Source organism: Sardina pilchardus, chromosome 18 (genome assembly GCF_963854185.1).
Source record: "Sardina pilchardus chromosome 18, fSarPil1.1, whole genome shotgun sequence".
In the NCBI taxonomy this organism is placed as follows: Eukaryota; Metazoa; Chordata; class Actinopteri; order Clupeiformes; family Clupeidae; genus Sardina; species Sardina pilchardus.
Window position 1 is genome coordinate 4,358,459 of NC_085011.1, and position 12,500 is coordinate 4,370,958.

General features: G+C 50.4%; 1 protein-coding gene across 1 annotated transcript in view; it reads right to left on the reverse strand.

Annotated features, from left to right (window-relative positions):
- LOC134064167 (spectrin beta chain, non-erythrocytic 1-like) overlaps nucleotides 1-12,500 on the reverse strand; it is a 69,422-nt gene that overhangs the window by 24,781 nt on the left and 32,141 nt on the right. Inside the window, 9 exon segments of the mRNA XM_062519990.1 lie at nucleotides 501-764; nucleotides 1,646-1,792; nucleotides 3,238-3,328; nucleotides 4,033-4,235; nucleotides 5,778-6,534; nucleotides 7,258-7,395; nucleotides 10,196-10,511; nucleotides 10,514-11,065; nucleotides 11,692-11,845. Of these exon segments, the coding sequence (XP_062375974.1) occupies nucleotides 501-764; nucleotides 1,646-1,792; nucleotides 3,238-3,328; nucleotides 4,033-4,235; nucleotides 5,778-6,534; nucleotides 7,258-7,395; nucleotides 10,196-10,511; nucleotides 10,514-11,065; nucleotides 11,692-11,845 (2,622 nt within the window).

The following is a 12,500-nucleotide window of genomic DNA, read 5'->3' on the forward strand; positions in this document are numbered from 1 at the left end:
ATACACATAATACTAAACCCAATAAATACAAGACACATTTCAGGTGCAGGTGCAAGTAATTCAGCCGACTGCACACTAGAGGGAGTTGTGACGTGAAGCATCACTTTAGCATTGTAGGACAGCTGTTCTATGTGTGAGCCAGATGTGAGCTATGTGTGTGTGAACTGAAGTAGTGTATGCTATGGGTGTGGTATAAAACAACATAGACTACAAAATGGTTACTCTGCACAGCTAAAACAAATGACCCAAATACAGCCAAGATGTCTAAGTTTTAACTAAAATTCCTGAAAGGAATTCAGCTTATTTGCCATCTACCCCAGAGTAAGAGGATACATACAGTAAGTATCCCTGTCTATTCTGTGTGTGCAATTAGTCCAGTCTGAGACACTTAGCTTTAGCACGTTAGCTTAGCATAGTTCACTGGAAGTGGGTCAGGCCAGTTAGCCTACAGCTACAGCTAGCCTGTGGCTAAACGGGGGAGGCGAGCAGGTGTGCCGTACCTGTTGCTTCTTGAGCAGGATGTTGACGCTGGTCAGGTCCTTGCCGTAGTCGTCGGACTGGATCTGCCCCTCCAGGCCCACCAGCCACTTGTCCAGGTCGGCGCAGCTCTGCGTGAACAGCTCGGCCTTGTTGGCGTCGAACAGGCACTGGGCCTTGGCCTGCGTGGTGGACTCCAGCTCGCTCCACTGCCGCTTCAGCGTGCCCAGCTTCTCCTTGACCACTGGCTCCGTCTCCGGCTTCTCCGCCACCAGGGCCATGCCATCCTGCGCCACCACCACCACCACAACAACAACAACAACAACAACAACAACAACACCAACACGGTCAGCACAAGGTCAGCATATTCTACTAGCACAGAGAGAGGACAGTGACCGCAGCTTTTAGTTTGTTTCCCAGTATGCACTCTTGAGGGAGGATCGCATCAGAAAAACAGCTACGCGTGAGAAACTGGACCAAGCTACGGTCAGGACTAGGCCAAGGGCTCCAGGATCTAGGGATAGGGTCAGGCCTAGGGCTCCAGGATCCCAGCAACATCCAAATGAGGAGCTGGATCAAGGGGGATCCCTGGACACTACAGTTCTGGGATCAGTCCATGAAATCTACCAGGATCCCATTTTCATTGGTGCTTGTGAACTAAACGCACGTTCACTCTCATGGATTGGAATAAACACTCAACTGAGATACATAAAAAAAGTGAACAAAACTATAAACAGGAAGACAGCAAATCTCTCTCTCTGTTATAATAGTCTAATTTCCATTCTATTCTATTTCCATTGGTCTATTTGTAGTTAGGCAAAACAAGTGTGCATTTTATGACTTAAAGCATGAAAGTTTCACCATATAATCTTAACCCCCTAAAGTTTCCTTTCAGGCATGGAGGCACTTCAGATATTGGCTTTGGAATACTATTAACTATTAATACTATTGTTTTGTTTTGTTTAGTTTAGTTTTGTTTTGTTTTGTATCTTGTGCACTGGGATAAGGGCACTCGGAGCTCCTTTAACCATTCTCTTTTTTTGTAAAACCTTGATGTGAATAAAAATAAAGTTGTCCTCCGAAGACGGGGGGGATGGTGGTGGAAAAAAAAAAAACTATTAACGCCAACTCAGGTCAGCGCTGTTCTGGCCTGTGCTGGGGCACTGACCTTCTCGATCTTGTCCAGCCACTCCTTGTTGGACTGCAGCTCTGCCATGAAGGCCTGGTGCTTGAGCCACTTGCTGTGCAGGTTGCGGGCCTCATCGTACGACATGTCCTGTGCCGTGAGCATCTTCTCACTGATCCACAGGGACAGCTGCGCGCACACACACACACACACACACACACACAGTGGCAATTAATACATTACATGCAAGACACATACACACACATACACACATTATTCATATACTGTAATCTCACTATAATTGCTGGTACACCATATCACTATCCACTGGGGTCAGATTGCGTGCGTGTGTGCGTGCGTGTGTGTGTGCGTGCACACATGTGTGTGTGCGTGCGCACATGTGCGTGTGTGTGCCCAGATGTGCGTGTGTCTGTAGACTGAAAAGCCCTCAGAGACATCCTGAGTGTTGCTGTAGGCAGCCACTTGCAGCATTCATCTCTCAAGCGATCAGTGCTCCCTCCAGAAAGCACCAACTGATGAAAGTGATGCAGAAATGCCGCAATCGCTCCGTCAACACACTCTTCCATGCCTGCGCCTCAGCACTAAATCAACAGCATTATTAAAGCTCGGAGGTCTGGAGCGCTCCCCACAGACGCTGGGCTACATTATGCACGACGTGTTTCTCTTCATCCTCTTGCTGCCTTGACATATTAAGCCATTCATCCAAACATGCAACAAATGTGCTCACTGAGAGAACAAAAACTCCAACTTCAACTTCAACGGTGCTGAACTGAAAATATCTACTTGGTGCTGCAGAGGATCAGTCATCTATGCCTGTGTGTAAAATGATCTCAATGTGGCTGATTGATCCAATTCGGAACCAACGATTTGTACAGTCATTGGACAGAACTGTTTGGTGGCTCTTGATACCAGTAATAGGCCACTGTGGAGAGAGAGGAGAAAAGAAGGGAGGAGAGAGGAAAGAGGAGAGAAGGAGAGGAGGAAGGGAGGAGAAAGGAGAGTGAGGAGAGAAGAAGGGAGGAGAGGAAGAAGGGAGGAGAGTGAGGAGAGAAAGAAGAAGGGAGGAGAGTGAGGAGAAAGAGAAGAAAGTAGGAAGATGAGGAGAGGAAGGAGAGTTGAGAGTAAAAGTGAGGAGAAAAGAAGGGAGGAGAGAGGAGAGAGGAGGAGACAGAGGGAGGAGTGGAAGGAGGGAGGAAAGTGAAAGTGAGGAGAGAGGAGGAGAATAGAAAAGAAGGACAGTGAGGAGAGAGGAGGAGGGAGGAACAAAGGAGGTGAAGAGAGAGGAGAGAAGGAGGGAGGGAAGAGGAGAGAGGAGATGAGGAGAGGAGAGAAGGAGGGAGAATAGAGGAGAGAGGAGAGGAGGAGGGAGAAGAGAGGAGAGAAGGAGATGAGGAGAGAGGAGAGGAGGTGAGAAGAGAGGAGAGAAGGAGATGAGGAGAGAGGAGAGGAGGAGGTGAGAAGAGAGGAGAGGAGAGAGGATATGAAGAGACAGGAGAGGAGGGGATGACGAGAGAAGAGAGAAGGAGGGAGGGAAGAGGAGAGAGGAGATGAGGAGAGAGGAGAGGTGGAGGGAGAAGAGAGGAGAGGAGGAGAGGAGGAGGGAGGATGTTCACCTCCTGGCAGTCCTGCAGGAATCTCTGCAGCTCTGTGTTGTCCTTCAGTTTGGCCAGGAGTGCACTGGCAGCCTCGCGGTTCTTCTTGTGCCTACACACACACACACACACACACACACACACACACACACACACACACACACACACACACACACACACACACAGAATGAGCTTTAAAGCAACACACACATTCAGCCAGTAAGAATGACTCATAACATCTAAATCTCTTCTGTATACAGCATATGACAAAAATTATAATAGATAAACATATACACGCTTAATATAAAAGGTCCACAAACGTATGAATGAATGAAACGTATAAAATATCTTTTGGATTTCATAAAGCATTTGGTAAGTATGGAAGATGGGAAATACAAAACATCAAAAAGGATGAGAAGCATGAGAAGTTACCACTACTGAGCACAGGTGCTCAAGCCAAACACAGCAACCTGCTAACGGAAGCACTACTGAGTCAATCATGGTAACCATGCCAGACGCATGGCTACCATGGTAACAATGCCAGACGCATGGCTCCCACGGTAACCATGCCAGACGCATGGCTCCCACGGTAACCATGCCAGACGCATGGCTCCCACGGTAACCATACCAGACGCATGGCCAGACGCATGGCTCCCACGGTAACCATGCCAGACGTATGGCTCCCACGGTAACCATGCCAGACGCATGGCTACCATGGTTGACCCCGTAGTGGTTCCGTTAGCCGTTTGCCGTGTTTGGCTTGCTGGTGCTGGTCACCCAGTTCTGAGGCAGGGGTGCTGGAGCAGCGTACTGTACCTCTGGTCGATGGAGTCCACCTTCTCTTGGATGCGGTCGGCGCTGGTGTTGCCGTCGCTCACCAGCCGCCGGCCCGTCTCCACCACGCCGTTGATCTTCTCCTCGTTGGCGTCCATGGTGGTCATGAAGTCCTCCTGCTTCTTGATGGCTCCCTCCGCCGCCTCCAATATGGTGGGCATCTCCGTATGGGCCAACACGTACTCCTGAATATGAGAGAGAGAGAGAGGGAGAGAGAGATAGAGAGGGGGAGAGGGAGAGAGAGAGGAGAGGGGCAGATGAGGGGAGAGAGAGAGAGGTGGAGAGGGAGAAAGAGAGTGAAGCAAAGAAGGGGAGGAGGAGACAAGGGAGGAGAGTCTGTCAAGAGAGCATCCAACCATGAAGTCACAGCAACATCCACAGCTGTCAGACTCCGTGCCCTGGCCCTGCTGTGGGAGACGAGAGGGAGAGTGTGTTCCCTTTGCTAAAATAAACACTCATCTCTTCCTCATACAGTATCACTATGGCCACGGGCTGAGGCCAATTCTGCGGCTCTAAATGAGATTCAGAAGATGGAGCTGGAAAAGCAGCATCGTCCCACCCCTCTCACCACACAGCAATCTCTACAGACGTGTCCGCTTCTGTTAGCATCAAACTGCTAACACTGACCTCCGGGTCATGAAATCTGAAATGAGAGGATCCATCCTCTCTGCTGCCAGACACGCGTGGTGAATTTAAATGAGGGTTTTGGGAACTCTATTTGGTGGTGTCCTCAGGTGGAAAAAGTGAAAACAGTTGCATTAAATCAATATTTAAGGTGCAAAGGTGCTGCAAGGTGCTCTTGTAAGACATATGAATTGATTGCAAAACTGCTTTAAAAAAGCTTTTAAAGGTATACTGTACTATGCAACGTTTTTCAGTTAATCAATTCGTTCCATACTGTTATATATGATTAAATGAGTCATTACTGGTCGAACGGTGGTTTTTTTGGCCGCTCTAGTGGTCTATAGCGGTAAAACCACACTTGCAACTTCAGGAGGCACCGGGCACGCACCCATGCTCTACTCCAGGAAGTGTCATGTAAAGTCTCATGAAAAGGCACGGCAGACTGACCGATTGAGGAGTTTTGTCAAATATACACGTGTAAGCTGTAGGGGAAGCTCTGCAGAGAAATATGCAAGCATAAAACGAGCGAAAATGAAAAGTGAAAGCGAAACCGGCGATGAAATCGCCAATCCTGCATAGTATGCCTTTAAGTACATTAAGCAACATTGCTTTCACTTTTTGAGGAGTTCTTGGAGGCAACTAGCTACCAGGCAGCCAATGACATAATTCTACATAAAAAAACACACTGCCATCCATTCATTGGCGATGAGCTTCAAATACACATGCTTACACATACCACACTACAGAGAGCCAGAAGAGTAGATGTTGATCGGGGAATTGAGAAATTGATAGATAAGATTGAGAAGTACAATATCTATTTTTTGATCTGAAAGGACATTTGGCTGGGTTCCTCCTACTCCTACTGTATAATCTAGGGGTGCCTCAACATCTCTCCTCGATCCTCGACGGGCGTTCCCACTGATCTATAACTAAAACTGGATAGACTATCCCATTGTGGCCGCCCCATCATTCTTTATGTAGATCAGTGAGGATCGAGGCCCGAGGAGGAAGGGAGGATGTACAGTATAAAAGGCTAATTAGAGGCACCCATAGTCTCACCTGGTTGTTGCGGAAGGCCTCGCCCTGCTCGGTCTCTAGCTCACCTGGTTGTTGAGGAAGGCCTCGGCTTGCTTGGTGTCCCTGAGGAAGAGCTGGTAGGCGTGCGACTGGGACAGCAGCTTCTGCCGGTTCTCCCACATCTTGTGCAGCTCGTTCCAGCCGGTGTCGAGCGCCTGCAGCCGCTGGCGCAGGAACATGTACTGGGCGTCCGTCTGGCCCTGCGTCACCATCTCGCCCATGGCGCGCATCTTCTGGTAGTCCTCCTCGTAGTTGCGGATCTCGTTCTTGATGCCCTCGTGCTGCGCCAGCAGCTTCTCGGCCTCGGCCAGCGTGTTGGGCATGTCCTCGGACGCGACGGCCGTCTGCGTGCGCGACAGCCACGCCTGGAAGTCGTCCAGGTCGCGCAGGAAGCCCTGCAGCTTGGACGCCTCGCCGAGCGACTCCTCGCGGGCGCGGAGCGTGCCCTTCATCTCGTCCCACACCTCGTTGATCTCGCCCAGGCGCCCCTTGATGCCCGGCGCCTGCTCGGGGTGCTCGGCGGACAGCCGCTCGGCCTCCTTGCCCAGGTCGCCCAGCTTGTCCTCGATGGCGGCCAGGTCGCGCTCCATGCCCGTCAGCTTGCGCTGCAGCGCCATCACGCCCGCCAGGTCGTTGCCCAGGTCCTGCGTGGACTCGATGACCTTGGTCTTCTCGCGGATCCACGACTTGGTCTCGTTGCACTCCAGGTGGTAGTTCTGCACGCCCAGCGCCGAGTTGAGCGAGTCCTTCTTCTGGTCCACCAGGTCTCGGAACTGGCTCCACCTGAGAGAGACGAGACCAACAATCAGAGACACTCTAGTGGACCGTCACCTCGCTAGACATATCAATTCTATTGAGCTTCTACTATTGCTCAACCAGTGAGCAGAGAGAGAGGTGAAAACCATGTGAGACCTGTGAGACAATGTTTTGGCGCTCTGTAAGTGAAATTAAATTGAAATCGGAACTGAGAGAGACGACCGAGACACTCACTAAACATATAGTATAGTGCCACTATTAGGCATATCAATTCTATTAAGCTTCTGTTGCTCAACAGTGAGCAGAGAGAGAGGACTGTGAAAACCACCACACTCTTTAAGTGTATATTGTATAGAACATATTGGCAGTAGGCTACCATAATAGCCCAAATATCAACCGCAGCTTATACATCGATTTTGCAAAATCTCTTCAGCTATGAGGCTAATAGACGGGGGCAGTTAATATGGTATTAGCATCGTTTTGCTTCTCTTAACTTGCATTAAACACTGTTCTGGGGCTTATACACAATGTGGCTAATACACAGGAAATTACTGTAGTACCGTAATTTCCCGACTATTAGCCACGGCTTATACATTGATTTTGCTAAATTTCTTCAGCTATGAGGTTAATACACGGGGACCGTTAATATGGTATCAATATGGTTTTGTTTCTTTTAACTCGCATAAAACACCGTCCTGCGGCTTATATGCGGGAAATTACTGTAGATGGACTCTGGGGGTCTTACTGTACCTGGTGTTGAGTTTGTCCTGCTGGGCTTTGATCTCCTTCTCACTCGGGTGACCACTGTGGATGAGCTGTCTGGCGATCTGGTTGACCACCGCCACACGGGAGGCCTGGTTGTTCATCTCTGGTTCTAGGCTCTCGAACCTGCCACACACACACACACGTTCACACACACACGTTCACACACACACACACACACACGTTCACACACACACACACACACACACACACACACACACACACACACACACACACACACACACACACACACACACACACACACACACACACACACACACACACACACACACACAATACAAGGGTTAAACAGCAGATTGGAGTCACCCAGTACCATGCAGTGGCATGAGGTCAGTTGAGACATGGAATGCATGGGCTTCACTGAGCAGCACTGGGAACACACACACACACACATACACACACACACATGAGGTGAGTTGAGACATGGAGTGCTTGGGCTTCACTGAGCAGCGCTGGGAACACACACACACACACATACACACACACACATGAGGTGAGTTGAGACATGGAGTGCTTGGGCTTCACTGAGCAGCGCTGGGAACACACACACACACACACACACACACACACATACACACACACACATGAGGTGAGTTGAGACATGGAGTGCTTGGGCTTCACTGAGCAGCGCTGGGAACACTAAACGTAACCAGGGCAGATGGAGGGGCTGGGACTGAGCCCATGAGCTGCACAGCGTCTGAACACTGTGGGAATGAGCCGTCCCCCGAGAGCCCAGTAAACAGGCTACTGCACCACACCACACCGCACCGCACTGCTGACCAAAGCAGTTTCACTGTTGCACAACACGCACTTTACATTTATTGGCCGTAAAAATGCAGAATGGGCTCTGTTCCCGTCTAGTGCGCAAAAGTAAATTAGAGGACAACAAAAAAAATCACACAATTGCTATTACCTCACCTATTGTTCCTGACAAACTTAGGCTACTACCCTCTTATGTTCCACAGCTCACATTTAGCTTTCTCGCCCGCAGAGTTCTTCATAAAGCATTGGCAGGGAATGATGCAGAAACAGCTTCAGTGATTTAATAAAACTTGCTTTGCTACATCAGTGCCACAAATTCTAAGCTCTGTGCATTGATCTCAGCCTGGAAACAAGGCCCTGAAGCTAAACGGAGGAAATAACATTGTTACCACATGGAGGAATCAATTTAGATGATGGCAATGTACTGTAGACGCTGGCTACTGCACTGCAGATAAATAAATAAAGCTTGAACGAGTTCATGCTGAGATGATACAGACGTTTCTGCTCCACATTACGGAGGGCTCTTGGGGAACCGGAGAGGCATTGGTTTCCCACTTCACTGTTTTGTAATCTGAGCAGCAGGTGAGGGGTGAAGACTGCCCGCTCTGCTCACCTGTGCTAGATCACCTGGGGGGTATTTCAAGTATGTGGTTTAGTGATAAAGCTGGGTAAGTTGACTCAGAGTAAGTGGTAAACCTCCTACAACAAGAGCCCAATGGCATTGTTTTGTTAGGACAATGAAGCCATACAACTCTCACCCAGGTTTGTCACTGAACCACATACTTGGGATACCCCTCTGCTCTGCTCACCTGTGCTACATCACCTGCTGTGCTCACCTGTGCTATATCACCTGCTTTATTCACCTGTGCTACATCACCTGTGCTACATCACCTGCTGTGCTCACCTGTGCTATATCACCTGCTTTATTCACCTGTGCTACATCACCTGCGCTACATCACCTGCTGTGCTCACCTGTGCTGGATCACCTGCTGTGCTCACCTGTGCTATATCACCTGCTTTATTCACCTGTGCTACATCACCTGCGCTACATCACCTGCTGTGCTCACCTGTGCTGGATCACCTGCTCTATTCACCTGTGCTACATCACCTGCTCTGCTCACCTGCGCTACATCACCTGCTGTGCTCACCTGTGCTACATCACCTGCTGTGTTCACCTGTGCTGGATCACCTGCTCTATTCACCTGTGCTACATCACCTGCTCTATTCACCTGTGCTATATCACCTGCTGTGCTCACCTGTGCTGGATCACCTGCTGTGCTCACCTGTGCTGTATCACCTGCTGTGCTCACCTGTGCTACTGTAGATCACCTGCTGTGCTCACCTACAGTATGCTACATCACCTGCTCTATTCACCTAGTGCTACATCACCTGCGCTACATCTACTGCTGTGCTCACCTGTGCTAGATCACCTGCTGTGCTCACCTGTGCTACATCACCTGCTGTGCTCACCTGTGCTAGATCATCTGCTCTGCTCACCTGTGCTGTATCACCTCCAGGTCCTCACCTGTGCTAGATCACCTGCGCTCGATCATCTGCTCTGCTCACCTGTGCTGGATCACCTGTGCTACATCACCTGCTGTGCTCACCTGTGCTGTATCACCTGCTGTGCTCACCTGTGCTACTGTATATCACCTGCGGTGCTCACCTGTGCTGTATCACCTGCTGTGCTCACCTGTGCTGTATCACCTGCTGTGCTCACCTGTGCTACTGTAGATCACCTGCTGTGCTCACCTACAGTATGCTACATCACCTGCTCTATTCACCTAGTGCTACATCACCTGCGCTACATCTACTGCTGTGCTCACCTGTGCTAGATCACCTGCTGTGCTCACCTGTGCTACATCACCTGCTGTGCTCACCTGTGCTAGATCATCTGCTCTGCTCACCTGTGCTGTATCACCTCCAGGTCCTCACCTGTGCTAGATCACCTGCGGTGCTCACCTGTGCTCGATCATCTGCTCTGCTCACCTGTGCTGGATCACCTGTGCTACATCACCTGCTGTGCTCACCTGTGCTGTATCACCTGCTGTGCTCACCTGTGCTACTGTATATCACCTGCGGTGCTCACCTGTGCTGTATCACCTGCTGTGCTCACCTGTACTGTATCACCTGCGGTGCTCACCTGTGCTGTATCACCTCCAGGTCCTCCAGCCTCTCGGGGATCTCCATGCTGTTGAGCCAGAGCTCCTTGTCGTCGATCCACACCTGGCAGGCGTCCACCTCGCTGAACATCCTGTAGAGGGCCAGCGCGTCCTGCAGCGCCTGCTTGCGCAGCCTGGTCAGCTCGGCCACCTCGCCGTAGCGCTCCTCGATGCCCGCCAGGCGACCCTTGACCTCGTCCGAGTCGGCGTGCTCGGGCGGCAGCGCCTTGGCCTGCTCGTGCAGCGCCTCCAGCACGGGCCGGTAGCTGGCGATCTCCTCGGCCACGTCCTTGTGCTCTTGACCAGCGCCTGCGCGGAGAACTCGTCGTGGCCCACGTCGGCGCTGGACACGATGCGCAGCACGTCCAGCATCCAGGCGTCCATGTCGTCGGCGTCCGCCTGGAACTGGTGCATGCCGTAGGCCTCCTGCAGCCGGTTCTTGCGGGCCGCGGCCAGCCGCTCCAGCGCCGCCCACTGCTCCTGGACGTCGCCGATGCGCTCGCCGATCTTGTCCGCGCCGAAGTGTCCGGCGGCGACCAGCTCCTGGCCCTGCTTGACCGTCTGCTGCATGTGCGCGGCGCGGCCGCTCATCTCGTCCTCCAGGGCCTTGTGCTTGCTCAGCAGCCGCACCACCGCCGTCAGGTCCTTGCCGCAGTCGTCCGACGACAGGATCTGCTCCTTCTCGCGCACCCAGCCCTCCTCCTCCGCCATCTCCCAGAAGAACTTCCAGAGGCGCCGCGACTCCTCCAGGCGCGCTCGCCGCTCGGCCGCCAGCTGGTTGAGCTCCTGGTAGCAGAACTCCATGTGGGCCACGCGGTCGCGGATCACCTGCGGGTCGCACGGCTTGTAGCCTGAAAGACGAAGAGGAGATCTTAGGGATCCATATCATATCTTGAATTTCCCCTTGGGGATCAATAAAGTATCTATCTATCTATCTATCTATCTATCATATCAGCACATCCACATCTCATCACCGCAGCTGCACTGTGGGGAGCTTCAATGGGATTACCGTCATTTCCCCACTATTAGCCGCAGCTTACACATTGGTTTTGAAAAATGTCTTCAGCTATGAGGTTTTAATACAGGGGGGGCAGTTAATATGGTGTGAATATGGTTTTGTTTCTTTTAACTTGCATAAAACACTGTCCTGCGGCTTATGCACAATGCAGCTTATATGCGGGAAATGACTGTACCCAAGAGTTCTTACAACTGACTCATAACCACAACATGATCTCTTTAAATGTGTATTCTGCATGTATAAATTAAATGAATGTGTATACTGTATATTTATATATGTTCAAATAACATTCAAATCATACAAAATAGCATAAATTACTTTAACAAGATATCATATTTACCCATATGAATATGAATAAAGTATCAATAAGTATTCCCTGAACTTATACATCCTATATAAAAATAAACATTTCCATAGACTAGTCTGTGTGTCTAAGCACATGACTCTGCGCTGCCTCACCCTCCATGTCGATGATGAACTTCTGTGCGGTGGCGTTGACGGCCTTGACGCGGTCGGCCTGGATGCCGATATCAGCCTCCACCAGCGCGTGCTTCTGCATCAGGTCCTCCACCCCCAGCAGGTGCTTCCCATAGTCCTGGGACAGCAGCAGCATCTGTGGGGGGCAGCACAGGAGTGCAGGTCAGCTATTATTTGATATCATTTTGATATCATTTTTAAAATTATTTATTATAATGAATGTTTACTGATGCTATGTTGATATCTTGTGTGTCGTGTCTGTGTCTTGTCATCTGGCAGATTATGTGAACCAAATTTCCATTTTTACAGACAAATAAAGTTTTATCTCATCTTATCTTATCTTATAACCGTTCCCCACAACACGCTGGCCAAAACTGACCGGTGACACGACTGATCGTGTCCGTGAAAACGTGTTCAATTATGCTCATCCACTTTCCCCGTCATCTCATCTCATCTCCCTGAATTACACGCATCTGATGTCCTAATCTCATGTCATCTGCTGGACAGCCCTGACGATGCCCAGTCTTGGACCCGGCCCTTTGATTGGCCCTCCCCTGTCTGTCTCCGAGTCTACAGCCTGCACTCACCTCATACTGTACATCCAGTCCATAGTGTCTCTCTCCTTTCCTCTCTCTAGCTCATCTACAACATGTAGAATGTCTCGTTGACTCCGGTTCTATCTTTCCTCTCTCTAGCTCATCTACAACATGTAGAATGTTTCATTGACTCTGGTTCTATCTTTCCTCTCTCTAGCTCATCTAGAACATAAGGAATGTCTCGTTGACTCTGGT